The following is a 24673-nucleotide window of genomic DNA, read 5'->3' on the forward strand; positions in this document are numbered from 1 at the left end:
AAATAAATTTGTTGGACTATAACTTGGTGTTGTGAAATTGTTTACAATTGTCCATCACCGGCATCTCCACATTATAGTTACAAGGACGGTTCTCTCTCTCTCTCTCTCAGTGAGACAGACCCGAGTGGGCAGCAGCACAGCTCATGCTTTATTACAAAGTTTTTATGCAACAGCTGGATGATTGCAATCAGGAGGCTCCTGAAGAGGAGGGGAGGTCTCGGAAGAGAATTCCAGAGGGAGATAGCATGCTGACTGAGTCAGAACTGTCGGAGGAGTTCAAGTCCCCACTCCAGAGACTTGAGCCCCATAATGCAGGCTGACACTCCCAGTGCAGCCCTGAGGTGCCGTCTTTCGGACGGGACGTTAAACTGAAGCCCCGTCTGCCCTCTCAGGTGGGTGTAAAAGATCCCATGGTGCTACTGTGAAGAGGAGCAGGGGAGTTCTCCTCTGGGCCCTGGCCAATATTTATCCCTCAACCAACATCACTCAAAATCAGGATTATCAGGTCATTGCTGTTTGTGGGATCTTGCTGTGCACAAATTGGCTGCCGAGTTTCCTTACATTACAACAGTGACCACACTTCAAAAAAAAGAAGTTACTTAATTGGCTGTAAAGCTTTGGGACATCCTGAGGTTGAGGGTTATTCTCGGGACAGCTGCATCACACGGTGATGGGACGGGGGTCTGTGTCTGTGATTCCCCCACACGGTGATGGGACGGGGGTCTGTGTCTGTGATTTCCCCTCACGGTGATGGGACGGGGGTCTGTGTCTGTGATTTCCCCCCACACGGTGATGGGACGGGGGGTCTGTGTCTGTGATTTCCCCCCACACGGTGATGGGACGGGGGGTCTGTGTCTGTGATTTCCCCCCACACGGTGATGGGACGGGGGTCTGTGTCTGTGATTTCCCCCCACACGGTGATGGGACGGGGGTCTGTGTCTGGGATTTCCCCCCCACACGGTGATGGGACGGGGGTCTGTGTCTGTGATTTCCCCCCACAAGGTGATGGGACGGGGGTCTGTGTCTGTGATTCCCCCACACGGTGATGGGACGGGGGTCTGTGTCTGTGATTCCCCCTCACAGTGATGGGACGGGGGTCTGTGTCTGTGATTCCCCCCTCACGGTGATGGGACGGGGGTCTGTGTCTGTGATTCCCCCTCACGGTGATGGGACGGGGGGTCTGTGTCTGTGATTCCCCACATGGTGATGGGACGGGGGGTCTGTGTCTGTGATTCCCCCACAGTGATCCAAACTACAAGGAGCACTAGGTCAGTGGGCTTCAGGTGAGTGGGAGATTGGTTGCAAATGGCAACCAAGCTTTATTATGTCAAGCACTGCAGTTAATTATACACGGGTTGAGAAGGGGGGATGGGTTTGATGGACCAAATGATCATCATAGAATTGTACTGCACAGAAGGAGGTCATTGAGGACCTAAAAGGCACTTTCTAAACACAAGTTCTTCTTTAGTACGGTGCAGTCATACTGATAGAGAGCAGCGTTTCAAAATAACTCCCGACTCTGCAGTCTGCTGACCAGCGATGCTGCACAGTTTGGATGAGCGCACAAGACAAACCAAGACTGAACTGAGCTGTTTAATTTGGGTGCAAAGATTCTTGCAAGGCCTTTAGGCAAGAGGTGAGAGACCAATCTCAGTAGGTCTTCGAGCCAAGTTTTAACTTTCATCTTTAATGAAGCAAAGAGTCCTATCAGTGACCTCCAGACATTAAATATCACCCAGCATTTGGATCACTTGTCACCCATCTGGTTTTAAGACTAGATGTTTCATTTTTATGTAAACTGGCCATCAAGTATGGTCTTCATTTGGCTTTCCAACCCATACAACAACAACTTGCATTTATATAGCGCCTTTAATGTAGTAAAACGTCCCGAGGCGCTTCACAGCAGCGATTATCAAACAAAATTTGGCACCGAGCCACATAAGGAGATATTAGGACAGGTGACCAAAAGTTTGGTCAAAGAGGTAGGTTTTAAGGAACGTCTTAAAGGAGGAGAGAGAGGCGGAGAGGTTTAGGGAGGGAATTCCAGAGCTTAGGGCCCGGGCAGCTGAAGGCACGGCCGCCAATGGTGGAGCGATGAACAGCCGAGCTTTAATTTTAAGGTTACAAGGCCCCCGCTTCGAGACACCACACCCAGGATACAGGAGCGTGAATATATCACTGGCTTAATCATGATGCCTCGGGGCAGTATATACTTTGTCTGGTGCCAATAATTCTCTTCAATCCTTCACTCGCTACAGTGAGACAGATTTGGGCTTGTGCGCTCGAGGTTCACCAGCTTGCCCTGACACGCCAGGAGTGATCACGTGGCAATCAGGAGAGGTGATGTGGGGCCCACGCGTCTGTGCTCGGGGATGTTCATGTCAAATCAACACCACTTGTGAAGATATTTGCTCTGAATCGCCTCTCACCGTGCCTCAGGCAGCCCTGCCGGGGGATGATAATTGCAAGCCGCCCCCTCCTCACGGTTGCCATAGCTACTTGTTCCTGGAATGGGCATGGCATTATGGTTTGGGTGTGTTGCATGGTGTGTTCAAAGTGTTTATTAAAAATAAACAGTGAATTACGGTGTTTGTCAAAGTTGCCGAAATTAAGGCTGGGGAATAGAACGCTTGCAATTTCAGGCCCGCAGTGTCCCATCAAACACTCCCAGGGCAGGTACAGCACGGGTTAGATACAGAGTAAAGCTCCCTCTACACTGTCCCATCAAACACTCCCAGGGCAGGTACAGCACGGGTTAGATACAGAGTAAAGCTCTCTCTACACTGTCCCATCAAACACTCCCAGGGCAGGTACAGCACAGGTTAGATACAGAGTAAAGCCCCTCTACACTGTCCCATCAAACTCTCCCAGGGCAGGTACAGCACGGGTTAGATACAGAGTAAAGCTCCCTCTACACTGTCCCATCAAACTCTCCCAGGGCAGGTACAGCACGGGTTAGATACAGAGTAAAGCTCCCTCTACACTGTCCCTACAATGTGCCTCAGCTTGAAGCGCAGGATAGCGCGCCGTACTGCATCAGCCTCCGTTAGTCCTGCTGTCAATTCGTGCGGACAGTTTTGTTCTGTAGGTCAATGCCCACGAGAAACTAGGCTGAGGCTTCCAGTCGATCAGTTTGAGCTGGATTCAGACCTAGGTTCAGGGATGTAAAAGGACTGTACGCCAACCCATCCCCCAGAGAGTGAGTTAGCAAATTGCAGTTACCTGCGGAATTCTATTCCCCCAACCCCCTCCCCACAGATAGTCCAAACAGCCAGTAAAACTCATCAGTCACCTCTTGGACCAGTGCACAAATGGAGCGGGGGGCATTCAGAGGAGGGGAGGGGGGTCTCTGATGATGAGACCACCCCCCTCATCAAACCATTAAGTTTCTGCGGTGCGCTAATCTTGGATTCTTACTTTCAGAACCTGAATGGGCCTCATACACGCTGGGCACCTTCATTTGCCTAAGCTGCTCAGGGATTCATCGGAACATTCCAGATGTGAGCAAAATCAAATATCTACTTCAGGACCCCTGGGACGATGCCCAAATTCAGGTAAAAGACAACTGGATAAAGCTCACCTCTGGACAGGGGATCATCTGACATTTAATCCTTCTCTCACATCTGGTTTATTTTTTAATTTTTTCTCGGGATGTGGGCATTGATGCCAAGGCCGGCATTTATTGCCCATTCCTAGTTGCCCCTTGAGAAGGTGGTGATGGGCCTTCTTCTTGAACCGCTGCAGTCCGTGTGGTGACGGTTCTCTCACAGTGCTGTTAGGAAGGGAGTTCCAGGATTTTGACCCAGCGACAATGAAGGAACGGCGATATATTTCCAAGTCGGGATGGTGTGTGACTTGGAGGGGAACGTGCAGGTGGTGTTGTTCCCATGTGCCTGCTGCCCTTGTCCTTCTAGGTGGTAGAGGTCGCGGGTTTGGGAGGTGCTGTCGAAGAAGCCTTGGCGAGTTGCTGCAGTGCATCCTGTGGATGGTACACACTGCAGCCACGGTGCGCTGGTGGTGAATGTTTAGGGTGGTGGATGGGGTGCCAATCAAGCGGGCTGCTTTGTCCTGGATGGATTTGGTCCATTTTAACTGCCCACACCCACCCCCCAAACCCCACTCTGCTCCTTTCCCACTGATCAGCAAGAGATAAAATTTCCCCTTCTCTCTCTGTGTCTCTCTCACTCTCTCGATCTCCCTTTCAATCTTTCATTCTGTGTCACTCTCTCTCACTCTTTCACTCTCTCTCACTCTCTTTCACTCTCTCTCGATCTCTATTTCAGTCTTCCTCAAATAAGGAAATGACAGACTTGTTGAATTATTACTTTGTGTCAGTCTTCACAGTAGAGAAAGAGGATAATATACCTGACATTCCAGGGAAAATAATAATAAATCAAGGACTGGAACTCACTGAAGTTAACGTAAACAAGAAAACAGTATTAGAAAAAATAATGGCACTAAAGACTGACAAATCCCCAGGACCTGATAGTTTCCACCTCAGGGTTTTAAAGAAAGTCAATGAGAAAATTGCAGATGCTTTAGCCATAATCTTCCAAAGCTCCCTCGATTCAGGAATTGTCCCTTTAGATTGGAAAATTATAAATGGAACTCCATTATTTAAGAAAGGTGAGAGCAAGAAACCAGAAAATTATAGACCTGTGAGTCTAACATCTGTTGTGGGGAAGTTATTGGAATCTATAATTAAGGACAGGATGACTGAGCACTTGGAGAAATTTGAGCTGCTTAGAGAGAGCCAAAATGGATTTGTAAAGGGCAGGTCATGTCTAACGAACCTAATTGAATGTTTTGAGGTCGTAACTAAAGTAATAGACAGGGGAATGTTTATGGATGTAAATTATATGGCCTTCCAGAAGACATTCAATACGGTTCCACATAAGATAAGACAGGACAAATCCAATCCGGCCAATTACCGCCCCATCAGTCTACTCTCAATCATCAGCAAAGTGATGGAAGGTGTCGTCGACAGTGCTATCAAGTGGCACTTACTCACCAATAACCTACTCACCGATGCTCAGTTTGGGTTCCGCCAGGACCACTCGGCTCCAGACCTCATTACAGCCTTGGTCCAAACATGGACAAAAGAGTTGAATTCCAGAGGTGAGGTGAGAGTGACTGCCCTTGACATCAAGGCAGCATTTGACCGAGTGTGGCACCAAGGAGCCCGAGTAAAATTGAAATCAATGGGAATCAGGGGGAAAACTCTCCAATGTCATACCGAGCACAAAGGAAGATGGTAATGGTTGTTAGAGGCCAATCATCTCAGTCCCAGGACATTGCTGCAGGAGTTCCTCAGGGCAGTGTCCTAGGCCCAATCAGCTGCTTCATCAACGACCTTCCCTCCATCATAGGGTCAGAAATGGGGATGTTCGCTGATGATTGCACAGTGTTCAGTTCCATTCGCAACCCCTCAGATAATGAAGCAGTCCGAGCCCACATGCAGCAAGACCAGGCTTGGGCTGATAAGTGGCAAGTAACATTCGCGCCAGACAAGTGCCAGGCAATGACCGTCTCCAACAAGAGAGAGTCTAACCATTTCCCCTTGACATTCAACAGCATTACCATCGCTGAATCCCCCTCATCAACATCCTGGGGGTCACCATTGACTAGAAACTTAACTGGACCAGCCACATAAATACTATGGCTACAAGAGCAGGTCAGAGGCTGGGTGAGTGACTCGCCTCCTGACTCCCCAAAGCCTTTCCAACATCCATAAGGCACAAATCAGGAGTGTGATGGGATACTCTTCAGTTGCCTGGTTGAGTGCAGCTCCAACAACACTCAAGAAGCTCGACACCATCCAGGACAAAACAGCCCACTTGATTGGCACCTCATCCACCACCTTAAAAATTCACTCCCTTCACCACCGGCGCACCATGGCTGTAGAGTGTACCATCTACAAGATGCACTGCAGCAACTCGCCAAGGCTTCTTCGACAGCATCTCCCAAACCCGCGACCTCTACCACCTAGAAGGTCAAGGGCAGCAGGCACATGGGAACAACACCACCTGCATGTTCTCCTCCAAGTCACACACCATCCTGACTTGGAAATATATCGCCGTTCCTTCATTGTCGCTGGGTCAAAATCCTGGAACTCCCTTCCTAACAGCACTGTGGGAGAACCTTCACCACATGGACTGCAGCGGTTCAAGAAGGCGGCTCACCACCACCTCCTCAAGGGCAATTAGGGATGAACAATAAATGCCGGCCTCGCCAGCGATGCTGAAATCCCATGAATGAATTAAAAAAAAGAGACTGTTAGCTAAAACTAAAGCTCATGAAATTGAAGGCAAATTATTGACCTGGTTAGGAGATTGGTTAGGCGGTAGAAGACAGAAAGTAGGGAGAATGGGTATGTACTCGAATTGGAAGGAAGTGGGTAGTGGCGTCCCACAAGGATCTGTGCTGGGGCCTCAACTATTCACTATATTTATTAATAACTTAGATAACACAATAAGGAGCCATATATCCAAATTTGCCAATGACACAAAGATTGGTGGCATAGTAAGTAATGTAGATGGAAGCATAAAATTACAAAGAGATAATGATAGATTAAGTGACTGGTCAAAACTGTGGCAGATGGATTTCAACGCAGGTAAGTCATCCATTTTGGACCAAAAAAGGATAGATCCGAGCATTTATTAAATGGTGAAAAGCTAGGAACAGTGGAGGACCAGAGATTTAGGGATCCATGTACACAGATCACTAAAATGTAGTGGTCAGGTACAAAAAATAATCAAAAAGGCTAATGGAATGTTAGCCTTTATAACTAGAGGGCGAGAATGTAAAGGGGAGGAAGTTTTGCTACAGTTATACAAAACCTTGGTTAGACCTCATCTGCAGTACTGTGTACAGTTCTGGGCACCGCACCTTACAAAGGATATATTGGCCTTGGAAAGAGTGCAGCCCAGATTCACCAGAATGTTCCCAAGACTCCAAGGGTTAAATTATGAGGAGAGATTCCATAAACTAGGTTTGTATTCCCTGGAATATAGAAGGTTAGGGGGTTATTTGATTGAGGTTTTTAGGATTTTGAAGGGAATTGATAGGGTAGATAGAGAGAAACTTCTTCCACTGGTGGGGAGTCAAGGACAAGGGGACATAACCTTAGAATCAGAGCCAGGCCATTCAGGAGAGAAGTTAGGAAACACTTCTTCACAAAGGATGGTAGAAGTGTGGAACTCTCTCCCACAAAAAGCAGTAGACACTAGCTCAATTAATTTTAAATCTTGAGATCAATCGATTTCTGCTAGCCAAGGGTATTAAGGGATATGGAGCCAAGGTGGGTGGATACAGATCAGCCATGATCTCATTGAATGGTGGAACAGGCTCGAGGGGCTGAATGGCCTCCTCCTGCTCCTATGTTCACTATGTCACTCTCTCACTCACTCTTTCACTCTCTCGATCTCTGTTTCCGTCTTACACTCTGTCACTCTCATTTTCTCTCACTGTGTCACTCTCTTGCACTCTGTTTCAGTCACTCCCTCTCACTGTGTCACTCTCTCTTGCTCTCTGCTTCCATCTCTCTCTCACTCTGTGTCACTCTCTCTCACTCTGTTTCACTCACCCATCTCACTCTCTGTTTCACCCATCTCACTCTCTGTTTCACCCATCTCACTCTCTGTTTCACCCATCTCACTCTCTGTTTCACTCACTCACTCTCTGTTTCACCCATCTCACTCTCTGTTTCACCCATCTCACTCTCTGTTTCACTCACTCACTCTCCCTCACACTCTCTCATCTCTCATGCTGTCGCTTCCTTCCACTCCCTTGGACCTTGAAAGTCCCCCTAGCGTCATGAGGTATAGGTCTGAAAACATCCTGTGGGTGATTTGCAAATAAAGACTAGCAGCCATGGGCAGACCAGATGTAAACCACAGGCAGACCAGGAACGGAGGCACACAGATCGGGGAAATGTCACTGTACTTTTGCGGTGTTCATTTTCTGTTTCTCAGCAAAAGACAGAACGAATTAGGCAGCTCACAGTCTGACAGCCAACGAGACTGGGAGGGGCGATTGCAATTTTGAACTGGAATATGAGGGTTGCTACTTAGGACTCACAATAGACAGCGTCCAGGGGCGGGGGCGGGGGGGGTAGGGAATGTGAAATTGCACAGATCAGCCTTTCTCGGTTCAGCTGCGTGCGGTGCGGAGGGTCGCCAACTCTCCAGGATTGCCTGGAATCTCCAGGAATCAAAGATTAATCTCCTGGACGCTGCTGCGAGCAAAACCCGGGAGAAAAGTCATAGGGACGTTAAAAGACAATTGTGTGTTTTTTATAGAAATATTGGAGATGGGAAAAGACGACGGGGGGTTGGAGGTGGGAGGTCGGAGGTGGGAGGTCATGTGATCAAACCTCCAGAAATAGGTCCAATCAGAGTTGGCAACCCCTGGCTGTGAGTGATTGTTTTGTGTGTGTGTGGTGCACTGGTTGTAATCTGTGATTTCAAAAAGGCTAATAATATATAGACCTCCCAATTTTCTCAACCCTTTCTCCTTAGGACAATAACAACAACTTGCATTTATACTGTGCCTTTACCGTAGAATAAAATGTCCAAAAGCACTTCATGGAGGGAAAAAATGGACAACGGACCAAAACAAGGAGACTTTGGGAGGGGTGACCTAAAGCTTTGTCAAAGAGTTTTAAGGAGGGTCTTAAAGGCGGAGAGAGAGGGGTAGAGTTCCTGAAGACTTTATAGAGGGAATTCCACAGCTTACGGCCTAGACGGCTGAAGGCACGGCCACCAATGGGGGGGTGAAAGGAGAGGGGGACGCAAAAGTCGCCGGAGTTGGCAGAACACAGAGGTCTCAGAGGGTTGTAGGGCTGGAGGAGTTTGCGGAGATTAGGTGGGGCGAGGCCACGGAGGGATTTAAACCCAAGCTGCTGATCTCGCTGGTGTATGATTCCACAGGTACAAACTGCACTCTTCATGTGAGAGCCTGGACCAAGGAGAGTAGATGAGCTATTTGACTGTGACAGGTATCACAACCAAACCTAATCGTGTTCCACACCCAGCATTCAGACACGCCCACTTCTGACACATTTCTGCCCTTTAAGGAAAGTCAGTGCCACGTCTGAGTGGAGCGGTAACTGCCCCTGTGGTTATCACACTCATTGAAGCACCAATGTAGAGAACGAATTCTCAATGTAGAGAACGTGCAAAATTAAAGTTGCACGTGGAATTTATTCCGATAGTTTAGTGGTGAGAAGCAGCTTAACTTTCACAAGAACAGGGGGCGTGTTGGTTGTTGGTGATAATATTTTTCTGGATTTACACCAGTTGGAGTAGAATCCGATTTCGCAGGATCCGTTCAGTTGAAGAAAAGCCCTCAGCCCTTCAGATGCCGTCCTTCCAGAGCACCAACCCAGCCCACCCACCCCGCAGTACAGCATCCAGCTGTTTCTTTGACAGCACCTCCCAAACCCGCCACCTCCACCACTTAGAAGGGCAAGGGCAGCAGGTCCATGGGAACACCATCACCTGCACGTTCCCCTCCAAGTCACACACCATCCCGACTTGGAGATATATCGACCGTCCCTTCATGGTCGCTGGGTCAGAACCTTCACCGGTTCAAGAAGAAGGCGGCTCACCACCACCTTCTCGAGGGCAATTAGGGATGGGCAATAAACGCCAGCGATGCCCACATCCCGAGAATGAGCCAGCGTCCTGGTACCCCTGTTCCAGATGTTGAGCGGACTCTGCAAAAGGGAACACCCTCTGTCCTAAACTTATCGGGTTATCTCTCTTCCAGTATATGGACCAACATGGAAACAAAGCAGCCAGAGCAAAGTATGAAGCATTTGTGCCTGCATATTACTACGTCCCAACCTACACCGACTGCCAGTGAGTACAGTACACCACCTAACGCTGCTTGTGTGTGTCTTTCTATTGGATTTAAGGATGGAAGGTGACCGTCATTAGGAAAGGATTTGAGTCGCTCGTACCAGTTCACCTAAGACATTTTTTGGCAACATTGTTCATTTTTATTTTGCTCCTTTCTTTTGGTTTACGCGTGCCCTGTGTGGCACCAGCCGCACTGCACACTGGGCTACCTGTGCCCCACACTGGGCTACCTGTGTCACACACTGGGCTACCTGTGTCACACACTGGATTACCTGTGTCACGCACTGGGCTACCTGTGTCACGCACTGGGCTACCTGTGTCACGCACTGGGCTACCTGTGTCACGCACTGGGCTACCTGTGCCACACACTGGATTACCTGTGCCACACACTGGGCTACCTGTGTCACGCATTGGGCTACCTGTGTCACACACTGGGCTACCTGTGTCACACACTGGGCTACCTGTGTCACACACTGGGCTACCTGTGTCACACACTGGATTACCTGTGTCACACATTGGATTACCTGTGTCACACACTGGGCTACCTGTGTCACACACTGGATTACCTGTGTCACACATTGGATTACCTGTGTCACACACTGGGCTACCTGTGCCACGCATTGGATTACCTGTGCCCCACACTGGGCTAACTGTGCCCCACACTGGGCTAACTGTGCCCCACACTGGATTACCTGTGCCCCACACTGGATTACCTGTGCCCCACACTGGATTACCTGTGCCCCACACTGGATTACCTGTGCCCCACACTGGATTACCTGTGCCACACACCCTACAATCTATTGGGTGGGTTGGGGAAAGTGGAGAGGAACAGATAGCATGGGATAGGAGGAGGAAGGGTAAGGAGAGGGTGGGAATGGGGAAAGGAGAGGGTGGGAATGGGGAAAGGAGAGGGTGGGAATGGGGAAAGGAGAGGGTGGGAATGGGGAAAGAGGAAGGGAATGAAGTGGAATGGGTAGGATGGGGAAGAGAAGCAGAGGAAGATTTTGACAGCAGGGTAAGAATTGCTGACATTGATTTCCTTTGGATGCTGTAGGGTTCTGCGAGAGCAGTGGATTCGGTCCAAGTACGAGCGCAAAGACTTCATAGAGGCAAATAAACCCCTGCCATACGCTACTGGTAAGTGGGGCAGCTTGGACCATTTCTCAATATTCCCCCCTCCCCAAAAGGTGCTGACTCGTGCTTGGCTATACTTCCACAGGGGCCCTCAGTACCTCGAGCCGGGTGATCTTCATGTGCTGGAGTTTTGGTGGAGAGGTAGACCTGGAGTTTTGGTGGAGAGGTAGCGCTGGAGTTTTGGTGGAGAGGTAGCGCTGGAGTTTTGGTGGAGAGGTAGCGCTGGAGTTTTGGTGGAGAGGTAGAGCTGGAGTTTTGGTGGAGAGGTAGAGCTGGAGTTTTGGTGGAGAGGTAGATCTGGAGTTTTGGTGGAGAGGTAGAGCTGGAGTTTTGGTGGAGAGGTAGAGCTGGAGTTTTGGTGGAGAGGTAGAGCTGGAGTTTTGGTGGAGAGGTAGATCTGGAGTTTTGGTGGAGAGGTAGATCTGGAGTTTTGGTGGAGAGGTAGAGCTGGAGTTTTGGTAGGCTATTTGGCCAGTTCTGATCCTGTCCTCACCCAAGCTCCACATGACAGGGGTCACCAGCTAGCATTAGGAGCAGGGACCCTGGCTTGTTTTCCTTCTCCCTATTGACTACGGTTCCCCTACAGGCATGGGGGTACAGTACCATAGTGGTTATGTTACAGGGTTAATAATCCAGAGAAGGGAGTTCAAATCTCACCACAGCAGTTAGAGAATCAGATTTTAAAAATGGGACCAATAAAAGTGACCAAGAAGCTGTTGGATTGTCATAAAAACCCAACTGGTTCACTAGTGTCCCTTTAGGGAAGGAAACCTGCCGTCCTTACCCGATCTGGGACTACATGTGACTCCAGTCGCACACCGACGCGGTTGACTCTTAACTGCCTTCCAAAGGGGCCGAGCAAACCACTCGGTTGTATCCAAACCGTTACATCAGCAGTTCAAGAAGAAGGCCCACCACCACCTTCTCAATGGGCAATAAATGCCGGCCTTGCCAGCGATGCCCACATCCTGAGAACGAATAATGGAAAAGAAAACAGAGATCAGCTCACTCAGTGTAGATCAGGGATCCAACATGGAACCTTCTTCTCTGACTGGCTCAGCTGAACACTGGCTACAGCAACTCAGCAATCTAGGGAGCCAGAGCAATGATTCCTATCAGGGATATAACACCCAGAATATTGTAAGTTGTACACTTCTGTTGAGTGTTTTTGAGTTTCCAGAACTGAATGGCTGACTGACACAGCGCAGTGTGGTTCAATAATTTGCAAATGTTCATTTTTAGATACGTATTTAGAAGCCGCAGTCTTATCAGTTAATCAGCCTGCCTGAAATTAGTACAGTTTTTATAAAGAGGAACTGCATTCCTCAGAATTACCATAAGCAATTTAATAAGACAAGTTATCTGCACGCTGCTTGCTGTCTCTCAGTGCCCCTCCCTCGAAGGGGTGTTGGTCGGGCTTGTTTTGTTGATCAGTCATGTGTCTGACACCCATGGAATCCCATCCCCCGCGTCTCCAAACCAAACCAAACCAGTGGGAAATCCGCACAGGAAGAGTTTCTGTCAGCCTGATCTGGAGTGCACACTCTCTCTCTCTCTCTCTCTCTCTCTGTAGGGGTAAACTCCATTTACCCAAGACCAGAGGGCTTTGGTGGAGTTTGGCCCAGCCAAGATTTAGGGACTTAAAAAAGAAAGACTTGCATTTATATAGCGCCTTTTACAACCTCAGGACGTTCCCAAAGTGCTTTATAGCCGATGAAGTACTTTTTGAAGTGTAGTCACTGTTGTAATGTAGGAAACGCAGCAGCCAATTTGTGCACAGTCCCCTCTCTCAGAGAGATATCTGTTCACTGACTGGTGTCTCTCAGTCCCCTCTCTCAGAGAGATATCTGTTCACTGACTGGTGTCTCTCAGTCCCCTCTCTCAGAGAGATATCTGTTCACTGACTGGTGTCTCTCAGTCCCCTCTCTCAGAGAGATATCTGTACACTGACTGGTGTCTCTCAGTCCCCTCTCTCAGAGAGATATCTGTTCACTGACTGATGTCTCTTAGCCCCTGTTCCTCAGGGAGATATCTGTACACTGACTGGTGTCTCTCAGTCCCTCTCCCTCAGGGAGATATCTGTACACTGACTGTTGTCTCTCAGTCCCTCTCCCTCAGGGAGATATCTCTGCACTGACTGTTGTCTCTCAGTCCCTCTCCCTCAGGGAGCTATCTGTACACTGACTGGTGTCTCTCAGCCCCACTCCCTCAGGGAGATATCTGTACACTGACTGGTGTCTCTCAGTCCCCTCTCCCTCAGGGAGATATCTGTACACTGACTGGTGTCTCTCAGTCCCCTCTCCCTCAGGGAGCTATCTGTACACTGACTGGTGTCTCTCAGCCCCACTCCCTCAGGGAGATATCTGTACACTGACTGGTGTCTCTCAGTCCCCTCTCCCTCAGGGAGAAATCTGTACACTGACTGGGATCTCTCAGTCCCTCTCCCTCAGGGAGAAATCTGTACAGCATCTCAACCTTTGACGAGTCATGGTTTGAAGAGGTCTGTTTGGAGACAAAGAGAAAATAAGTGGTGGTGGGGGGGGAGTGGAGAAGAAGCATAACCCTTGAAATAGCAACAAGTTGTAAGAGGTTACCGGGGAGGAGATATTTTATACAGAAGCCCTGTCCAGGGAAATAATCAGGGCCACTGGTTCTTAGTGACTGAACACATCAAGTAGCAATTTATCACATGGGACTTGGGGAACTTTACCAGGATTTTGGGGATTGCTTCACCCGATTCTATTATTTTTTTTAGTTAAAGCTGCGAAGTAATGGACTTGGGTCTGGCTGAAATCAAATTCAGGACTGTGAATATTCACTCCTGTCCAATAAAAAAATACTTCAGGCAACATACTCCTGACAACACACACCCATCAAGCCCTGTCAGCAGTCAGCTCGGTTCCCAGCGAGCTCAGGGTGTGGCAAAATCATCTCAAAGTTCAGTTCTTTTTTGAAAAAAAGGAAAAGATTGCTAGAATTCTCAATGAGTTTTATCCGATTGTGTGAACCATAAAATAGAGCTAGCTGTTGATACAGATCCTGTGTCGGCCAGCCTCGCGAAAACAAGGAGGGGGCAAACTCCTGCCCGGAACGTAGAGGGGAATTTGCAGACAGAAACCTCAGGGTTAATCGGGCTTTAGTCAGTCTGGCCGAGAAAGTGGGTAATCCAATCTGAATGGGAATGAGAAGGAAAGCAAACTTCTTAAGGTTAAGGTTGGCTTCAGTACTGGTTAAAGACTCTACATCAAGTAGGTGCAAAGGAGCACACACCCCACACCCACATGGCTCAGTTGGTAAAGGCAGACTGTGTAACTGAACCCAACAACTTTGATCCCTGGTCTGTGCTGAGTTAATGGGAGCACCACCACCTCCAAGATGCCCTCCAAGTCACACACCATCCTGATTTGGATAAATATCGCCGTTCCTTCATCGTCCCCGGGTCAATATCGTAGAAACTCCTCTCCAATACCCTTCAGAAAGAAAGAAAGGTCTTGCATTTATATAGCGCCTTTCACAACCTCAGGACGTCCCAAAGCGCTTTACAGCCAATGAAGTACTTTTGAAGTGTAGTCACTGTTGTAATGTAGGTTTGCTTTTACATAGAATGATACTTCAGCTGCCATGTGCTTTCTCCCCCAGGTTACAGAGAAGGGTTTCTATGGAAACGCGGCCGGGATAACGGACAGTTCCTCAATAGGAAGTTTGTACTGTCAGAGGCCGAGGGAGTCCTGAAGTACTTTACGAAGAATGACGTAGGTTTAGCCTTGTTCTGGGATTATTCCTGACTCAATCATCCAGTTTGGAGGGTGGGGGTGGGGAGAGGGCCTCAGGGACTGTGACAAAAGTGTGGAGAAGTCCCACAGATCCCTTTCTTCCACTTTTTTCAATGCAGACGCTTAACATAAGAACTAGGAGCAGGAGTAAGGCCATTCGGCCCCTCGAGCCTGCTCCGCCATTCAGTAAGATCATGGCTGATCTTCTACCTCAACTCTACTTTCCCCGAATGGTTTTTGTTACAATATCCAGCAGGAGGACTTTATTATCAATGGGAGTAACACAGTCATTGCTCACGTCACACACAATAGTTTCAACCCAAAAGTCGTGAGAAAGAAAGAGCTTGCATTTATATAGCGCCTTTCACGATCGCAGGACGTCCCAAAGCGCGTTACAGCCAATGAAGTACTTTTTGAAGTGTAGTCACTGTTGTAATGTAGGAAACGCGGCAGAAAATTTGCGCACAGCAAGATCCCACAAACAGCAATGTGATAATGACCAGATAATCTGTTTTTAGTGATGTTGGTTGAGGGATAAACATCGGCCAGGACATCGGGGAGAACTCCCCTGCTCTTCTTCGAAATAGTGGCCGTGGGATCGTTTACTTCCAGCCGAGAGGGCAGGCGGAGCCTCGGCTTAGTGTCTCATCTGAAAGACGGCACCTCCGACAGTGCAGCACTCCCTCAGTACTGCACTGGGAGTGTCGGCCAGGATTATGGGCTCAAGTCTCTGGAGTGGGGGCTGTGCACAAATTGGCCTGCCGCGCTTCCTAAATTATACTTCAAAAGTACTTCACTGGCTGTAAAACGCTTTGGGACATCCCGAGGTTGTGAAAGGTGCTATATAAATGCAAGTTCTTTCTTTCTTTCTGAATTATTTCAAAGATGATGCTGCTCCACTTCCCTCATTACATAAAAAGAAAAAGGATGAGTCATAGTTCCTTTAACTGATGAGTTAATGAGGATAATGTGAGAATGGCATACAGGAACTGACAGCACAATGGTCCAAGTATAGCAACTGTTACTGGCATTGCCCCACACTTTTCATTCTCTCTGTCCTCCTCCCCTTAAGGCACTATGTTACTCTTCCTTTGGCACAACAACAATAACTTGCATTTATATAGCGCCTTTCACGTCGTAAAAAGTCCCCAAAGCCCTTCACAAGAGCGATTATCAAACAAAAAATTGACAGCTTGGTCAAAGAGGTAGCTTTTAAGGAGCGTCTTAAAGGAGGAGAGAGAGGCGGAGAGGTTTAGGGAGGGAATTCCGGAGCTTAGGGCCGAGGCAGCTGAAGGCACGGCCGCCAATGGTGGGGCGATGAAAACTGGGGATGGGCAAGAGGCCAGAATTGGAGGAGCGCAGAGATCTCTGAGGGCTGTAGAGCTGGAGGAGGTTACAGAGATAGGGAGGGGGGCGAGGGCCATGGAGGGATTTGAAAACAAGGACCGGGAGCCAAAGTAGGTCCACAATTCTACACATGCCATCTGCCCTTTTGGTAAGCGGCCCAAGTGGTGATTCTCAGCCAGGCCTGGAGTGTGAAGGTCAGCAGACTATTCGGCCGTGGGGTGGGATATCACAGCCAAGTCAACCCTGTTCTCACCCGATATTGGGCACACTTTTCCACAAGGGTCACCAGAGAGCCAGATTAGAATGTGAGCTTCCCTCTCTCTCTAGTCCCGGGAAACTGACATCAATTGTCGCACCCCTACTGTCAGAGGTTCAGTGTTTCGAAAGAGATGTTAAACCAGGGCCCCATCTGTCTGTTCAAATAGATATAAAAGATCCCAGGGCACCATTTGAAAAGTCCTGGCCAATGTCCCTCCCTCAACCAACACCACCCAAAAGAGGCTACCTGGGCATCCATCTCAGAGCATTGTTTGGCCAATAACAACTTGCATTTATATAGCGCCTTTAAGATAGTAAAACATCCCAAGGTGCTTCACAGGAGTGTAATCAAACAGAAATTAACACACAGCCAAAGAAGGAGAAATTAGGTCAGGTGACCAAAAGCTTAATCCAAGAGGTAGGTGTCAAGCATTGTCTTAAAGGAGGAGAGAGAGGCAGAGAGGTTTGCGGAGGAAATTCCAGAGCTCAGAGCCTGGATGGCTGAAGACATGGCCGCCAATAGTGGAGAGAAGGGAATGGGAGATGCACAAGAGGCCAGAATTGGAGGAATGCAGAGATCTCGGAGTGTTGTCGGACCGGAGGAGGGTACAGAGATGGGGAGTACCATTCCACATGTAAAGAATCAATGGCCCATCCTTGGACTCATACATTGTGCTTCTGGGAAATGCGTCGTTTGCACCTTTGATTAACGTTGATTTGGTAATTAAATGGGGACTCATGTCCTCCTGTCGCTCTTCACAGGCTAAAGAGCCCAAGGCTGTGATTAAAGTGGACAACATCAACGCTACTTTTCAAACAGCCAAAATCGGGAACCCCAATGGCCTTCAGTTGACGTACCTGAAGGACAACAGCACGCGGAATATCTTCGTCTTCCACGAAGAAGGAAAGGTGAGCCAGTCGGATGAGAAGTTAGTGATGCCGCTCAGCGCTGTGCGGTGGTGCATTCTGTGGCTGCAACTTATTTTTCCTTGCATTTTCAAGAGCTTGAACTCAGATATATACTTTGTGTTCCCATCGTATGTTTTGATTACATGTTGCTCGGGGTGAGGGGGTGGGGGAAGAGGTGTGCTTTAATGAGTTGAGGTGTGGAGATGCCGGTGATGGACTGGGGTTGACAATTGTAAACAATTTTACAACACCAAGTTATAGTCCAGCAATTTTATTTTAAATTCACAAGCTTTCGGAGGCTTCCTCCTTCCTCAGGTGAACGATGTGGAAATGAAATCCTCGAAATGAAATTGCATTTATAATTCACAGAACAACGCTTGGTGATTACAGACAGTTTTTTCAACTGCCCGTTGCCAAGGCAATCAGTGTGCAGACAGACAGGTGTTACCTGCCAGGTCTCAGAATATAAAAATCACCAAAAAAAACAACAAACAAAAAAAAAACAGAGATAGAGAGGTAGAAACATAGAAAAGACAGCAACTGACCCGTTATATTAAAAACAGATAACATTTGTTCGCTGGTGGGGTAACGTGTAGCGTGACATGAACCCAAGATCACTTCAGCAGTCAAGGACATTCAGCCACCGACCTTCGGGTAAGCGTACTCCAAGGCGGCCTTCGAGACACACGACAACGCAAAATCGTCGAGCAGAAATTGATAGCCAAGTTCCGCACCCATGAGGACGGCCTCAACCGGGATCTTGGGTTCATGTCACGCTACACGTTACCCCACCAGCGAACAAATGTTATCTGTTTTTAATATAACGGGTCAGTTGCTGTCTTTTCTATGTTTCTACCTCTCTATCTCTGTTTTTTTTTGTTTGTTGTTTTTTTTGGTGATTTGTATATTCTGAGACCTGGCAGGTAACACCTGTCTGTCTGCACACTGATTGCCTTGGCAACGGGCAGTTGAAAAAACTGTCTGTTATCACCAAGCATCGTTCTGTGAATTATAAATGCGACTTCATTTCGAGGATTTCATTTCCACATCGTTCACCTGAGGAAGGAGGTAGCCTCCGAAAGCTTGTGAATTTAAAATAAAATTGCTGGACTATAACTTGGTGTTGTAAAATTGTTTACAATTTAATGAGTTGAGGTGTGTATGATCTGCTAACCATATAAAATTTGCATTCATATAGCGCCTTTAAGGTAGGAAAATGTCCCATGGTGCTTCACAGAGGCGTAATCAGACAAAAATGGACTCCAAGCCACATAAGGAGACATTAGGAGGGGTGACTAAAAGCTTGGTCAAAGAAGTGAAATTTAAGGAGGATCTTAAAGGAGGAGAGGGAGGTGGAGAGGTGGAGAGGTTTAGGGTGGGGATCCCAGACGGCTGAAGGCACGGCCGCCAATGCTGGGGTGAAGGGAGGGGAGAATGCACGAGGCCAGAGTCAGAAGAACGAAGAGTTCTGGGGAGGGATTGGAGGGCGGGAGAAGGTTCCAGAGATGGGGAGGGCAAAGGCCATGTAGAGGTTTAAACACAAGGATGAACATTTTTACTTGGAGACATTGGGAGCAAATGTAGGTCAGCAGGGACGGGAGTGGTGGGAGAGTGCGATAGGAATTGGACAGCAGAGGCTTGGACGGGAGTGGTGGGAGAGTGGGATAGGAATCGGACAGCAGAGGCTTGGACGGGAGTGGTGGGAGAGTGGGATAGGAATCGGACAGCAGAGGCTTGGACGGGAGTGGTGGGAGAGTGGGATAGGAATCGGACAGCAGAGCTTGGACGGGAGTGGTGGGAGAGTGCGATAGGAATCGGACAGCAGAGGCTTGGACGGGAGTGGTGGGAGAGTGCGATAGGAATCGGACAGCAGAGGCTTGGACGGGAGTGGTGGGAGAGTGGGATAGGAATCGGACAGCAGAGGCTTGGACGGGAGTGGTGGGAGAGTGGGATAGGAATCGGACAGCAGAGGCTTGGACGGGAGTGGTGGGAGAGTGCGATAGGAATCGGACAGCAGAGGCTTGGACAGGAGTGGTGGGAGAGTGGGATAGGAATCGGACAGCAGAGGCTTGGACGGGAGTGGTGGGAGAGTGGGATAGGAATCGGACAGCAGAGGCTTGGACGGGAGTGGTGGGAGAGTGGGATAGGAATCGGACAGCAGAGGCTTGGTCGAGTTGAAGTTCAGTAGAGATATTTCTATATCTTCCTTGGTGATTTAAAAAAAATGTAAATTGTGAGACTTGAAATATTTATAGGGAATTTGTACTAATTGGACTCAATTTACATCAACAAATCAGGTCTATTAGAAAACAGAGTTAAAGGCTCCAAATAAGACCAATGTACATGAGGGAATATGATGTATATTAAAGAGACTGATTAATTCATCCCACATAGTGCTATTTTAATGAATCTCCCATGCCTCTTAATTTCTCTGCAATTAAAGTTAATCACATCTCTCTCTCTCCATCTATATATATCCCTATATGTACATATACTCACATTATATTATATTTTATATCCTACACATACATATGTACATTCACATATCTAATACATATCTGTCATGCTTCGAAGATATTAAAACGTTCAACCATTTCCCGTTGGGGTTTTTTTGACCTTGCAATAATCTGGCCTCTTCCCAAGACCAGGAGCTGGGGATTCACAGCCAGCCACTAATCCAGGGAAATTTCCTTTGGAAATTAGTTCCCAAATGATCCCAGGATTCGCCTGTGTAGACCACTTCCCCTTAACGGAGGTGAGGTTAAACACAGCTCTGTCTGGACATCTAACCGGGCTCCAGACCCCAGGCTATCCCTGAGCGTTGCCACGGGAGACCGGCCTAGTATCGTGACAAAAATAGGTGTAAATGGGACCTTTCACATCGGAATGTCACCAAGCAGTTCACACAATGGATTAGTATTTGGATTGTAGTGACCATCAGGGAGCTAAACTTGGCACCAACAGTGATGCCTGAGGGGGGTCGAGGAGGAATTTTCCAAAGGTTTTTTTTCCCTTATTGGCTGCGGGTTTTCCTCTGCTTTCTTTTGCCTCTCCCAGGAGATTACATCGCTGCGGGAAGTGTCCAGTCAGGATGGTCCGGGCACCATGAGTGTGGGGCAGGTTCGATGGACCTGCTGGTCTTTTCCTGCCCCGTCATTTTCATCTGTTCGTAACAGCAATGAGACGAATGAACGATTTATTCTTAAAGCTGGTTGGAGGAAGGAGGAATGTTGGCCAGGACACTGGTACATTTCTTTACTCTTTTTCGAACAGTGTCAAAGGGGTCTTTTACATCCACCTGAGAGAGCAGACAGGTCCTCGGTTTAATGTCTCATCCGAAAGACGGCATCTCTGACAGTGCAGCACTCCCTCAGTACTGCACTGGGAGTGTCAGCCTGGATTATGTGCTCTGGAGTGAGACTTGAAACCACAACCTAGGAATATAGGAATTTCCGGACGAAAATAGACCAAGGTCCCTCTAGTTCACCTTCTATCATCCTGGTAGTCACATGATACGATGATAATGGATTTGTTGACTAATCATTACGATCAATCTCTATCAACAACAGACTCAGACATGAGGCGAGGAAAATTTCCAGTGGTGGAGAGCTTTGGGAACCAGAGGTCCAAAGTTACCTGTTCCTCCCGAGCATTGTTACACTCACCATATGTCATGTTGCAAATTACTCAAACACTGTATCCCAAAATGTTATTTTCTGAAAGAGATTGATCTAATTTGCATTTGAATCAATACTAACTGCTTCCACCCTCTCCCCAGGGAGCCTGTTCCATAGACTGACCACTCGTTCACTGAGATATTGTTCCCACAGATTAGTTTTGAATTTATCCCCTTCAAGCACAGGCCGTGTCCTCGGGATCTACTGTTCTGGTCAAGGTGAAATAGCTTGTCATGGTCAACATTATCCAGACCTTTCAGAATCCTGAAAACAGCAATCTTATCACCTCAACCTTCTCTTTTCCAGTGAGAACATGCCCAATTTATATAATCGCTCCTCAAAGACTGTCTCTCACACACACTTTTTAAATTAGTCAGTCTAAACTAGGGATATGATTCACATTGTGTGCAGGAGACACTTAGAGCAGGATTCGACTTGTTTGATAGAGAGATGTGTAATTACATGTTGTTTCATTCCAGTCAGAACTAAGCACTCCCATGTAGATATAATGGAAAAGTAGATTAAAGTTCTCTCAGGAAGTTCCACTAGACGGGCAGTGTGACTTATAGAACTGAGCCATCGAGACCAGGAAGCTCAAGGTTAGATTCCTGGTCTGTGATGAGTTATCCCTCATCCATGTCTTTGTTGTCTCCAGGCTCAACTATTCCAATGCTCTCCTGGCCGGCCTCCCGTCTTCCACCATCCATAAACTTTAGTTCCATCCAAAACTCTGCTGCCCGTATCCTAACTCGCACCAAGTCCCGTTAACCCATCACCCACTGTGCTCGCTGATCTTCATTAGTTCCCGGTCTGGCAACGCCTCGAATTTAAAATTCTCATCCTTGTGTTCCCTCCATGGCCTCGCCCCCTCCCTATCTCTGTAACCTCCTCCACCCCTACAACCCTCCGAGATCTCTGCACTCCTCCAATTCTGGCCTCTTGCGCATCCCCGATTTTCATCGCTCCGCCATTGGCGGCCGTGCCTTCAGCTGCCTCGGCCCTAAGCTCTGGAATTCCCTCCCTAAACCTCTCTACCTCGCTCTCCTCCTTTAAGACCCTCCTCAAACCCTCCCTCTTTGACCAAGTGTTTAGTCACCCCCTCCTAATATCTTCTTCTTTGGCCCGGTGTCACCTTTGGCCTGATTACACTCCTGTGAAGCGCCTTGGGGACAATTTTCTACATGAAAGGCGCTATATAAATGCAGCTTGTTGCTGTTAATTGCCATCAGCTTAGTGGCGACCGGGTTGCTACATTTGGCCTGAGTGTCCTTCCACGGGCCGGAGAGGGGACGAGGCAGGAGCGCTACTGCTGATCTGGTGGCCCCTTCAGGAAATAGCACGTGTGTGTGTGTATGTGTATATGTGTGTGTGTGTGTGGGTGTGGGTGTGTATGTATGTGTGTGTGTGGGTGTGTATGTATGTGTGTGTGTGGGTGTGTGTGTTGGCGTTGGGCGAGGATAAGGTAGGGATTGGCTGTAATGCCTTCTGTGGTTGAATATCCGGCACCCACCGTGTAGACCACTTGGATAAGGTGTCGGGGAGCAGCTGGCCCAATGCAGCAGCCTTCGGGTGATGAGGGGAGATGACTGAGGGGAAGGACAACTGGTTTCTGCACTTGCAGTGATTTTCAGTTATACTGATTTCACGTTAAGATATACAAGGCCAGATCGAGGTTAGATGTCAGGAGGTGGTTCTTTTCCCAGACAATAGTGGGCCTCTGGAACAGGCTGCCGGCTCGTGCGGTGGACGCCGATTCGCTGAATTCCTCCAAGCGAGAGCTGGACCTGTTTCTGACTGGGGCGGAGATCACCTCGTACAAGAGGGAGGTGCCGGGTAATGTTAATCAGGGCCGGAGTGGTCTCCTGGTCTGGTTTCAATCGCCAAAGGCGGGGGCAGAGATGAATTTCCCAGATTTATCCCCTCCCCGAATTGTCCTGGGTTTTTATCTGGTTTTTCGCCTCTCCCAGGGGATCGCACGGTTTCGGGTGGGACGGGGAGGGTATATACTGTGATACATATATTGTGTGGGACAGGCTGGATGGACCAGAGGGTCTTTTCCTGTTACTCGTTTTTCATAAGCAATTTAATACCTGTGTCAGACTAAACTGCTTAATGAGCACATTTCCGTGCTAAGTGAAATGTCCCAATTTGTTCCTAATAAGCTCATTAGAATCCACAACCATCCTCCATCAAACTTATAATAGAGAAACAAAGCTTAAACACAAAGGACCAGCACAGACTCTGACAAAATATTCTGTTCAAGCAGAGAGGCTTTTGCAGGTTAGGTTTTTATTTTTTCAATACCTTTTACCTCACGGAAATCGTCTAAGAACAGTTTCTGGAGTGGACTGTGACCTTCGCCAACTCAAACCTGCATTTTGTTTTCTCAGGGCTGTACCAAATAAGGACAAATTAATTAAATCTGTTACATACCTTGCCCCGCTTTCAAAGACCACGCAAACCCTTTCGCTGTCAGCCGTGGCTCGGTGGGTTGCACTCTCGCCTCTGAGTCAGAAGTTCATGGGTTCAAGTACTGAGGGAGTGCTGCACTGTCGGAGGTGCCGTCTCTCGAATGAGACGTTAAACCGAGGTCCCGTCTGCCCTCTCGGGTGGACATAAAAGATCCCATGGTGCTATTTTGAAGAAGAACAGGGGATTTCTTCCTGGTGTCCTGGCCAATATTTATCCCTCAAACAGATTATCTAGTCTTTATCGCATTGTGGGACCGTGATGAGCATAAATTGGCTGCCATATTTCCTACATTACAACAGTGACTACACTTCAAACTTACTTCATTGGCTGTAAAGCGTTTTGGGACGTCCTGCGGTCGCGAAAGGTGCTATATAAATGCAAGTTCTTTCTTTTTACCCTGGTCCCAAACCTCAACAAGACCATGGTCTCATTTCACCAGTCCGCTTTATCACTTCCATACCCCGCCACCCACAGGAGGGGGCCATGATGGAATCAGTAAAGTCTGGGCAAGTCTTGTTGTTATAGTCTCAGTAGCCATGGCAACAATCGGGGGCCTAGTGATTGGTCGATGTAGTGTAAAATTTAAGGTAGCCAATAAAGAGTAGTGTACCTGAGTAACACGGTGTCATTAGCACAACATTCAGAGCCTGAGGCCTATTCTCAATACACCTATTTCTTATCCCCGCAGGAAATCGTAGACTGGTTCAATGCCATTCGTGCCGTCCAGTTCCATTATTTGAAAGTTGCTTTCCCAGGGGCGAGTGACCACGAGGTAAGTGAGGACCGTTCGACTAACGGAGCGTCCGAGGGCTGAAATTTCAACCCAGAATGTTCCGATTCCAGCCGGCAGCTTTGGGCTTAGTGTGCAACTCGTGTACCACTGAGGCACGCTGCCTTCTTCAACCTCTTTGGAAATGAGTCCCGAACCGGCTGCTCAGTGTCGCGTGTGCGTGCGTGCGTGTGTACGTATGTGCGTGCGTGTGTCTGTGCGTGCGCATGAGTATATACGGGCACGTGCATGCATGTGAGTGTGCCCAGAGAGTGGTGAGATGTGGAACCACGTGGAATGGTTGAAGCAGATAGTATCGATGTATTTAAGATGTGGAGATGCCGGTGATGGACTGGGGTGGACAAATGTAAGGAGTCTTACAACACCAGGTTATAGTCCAACAGTTTTATTTGAAAATCACAAGCTTTCGGAGCTTACCTCCTTCGTCCCTCACTCACCTGACGAAGGAGG

General features: G+C 48.2%; 1 protein-coding gene across 1 annotated transcript in view; it reads left to right on the forward strand.

Moving 5' to 3' along the window:
• zgc:92360 (uncharacterized protein LOC436988 homolog) overlaps window positions 1-24673 on the forward strand; it is a 35614-nt gene that overhangs the window by 471 nt on the left and 10470 nt on the right. Inside the window, exons 2-7 of the mRNA XM_067974340.1 lie at window positions 3424-3554; window positions 9772-9863; window positions 10918-11000; window positions 14637-14749; window positions 17138-17284; window positions 24122-24205. Coding sequence (XP_067830441.1) covers window positions 3424-3554; window positions 9772-9863; window positions 10918-11000; window positions 14637-14749; window positions 17138-17284; window positions 24122-24205 — 650 coding nt within the window. The remainder of the gene's footprint in view (window positions 1-3423; window positions 3555-9771; window positions 9864-10917; window positions 11001-14636; window positions 14750-17137; window positions 17285-24121; window positions 24206-24673) is intronic.

Source organism: Heptranchias perlo, chromosome 40 (assembly GCF_035084215.1).
Source record: "Heptranchias perlo isolate sHepPer1 chromosome 40, sHepPer1.hap1, whole genome shotgun sequence".
Taxonomy (NCBI): Eukaryota; Metazoa; Chordata; class Chondrichthyes; order Hexanchiformes; family Hexanchidae; genus Heptranchias; species Heptranchias perlo.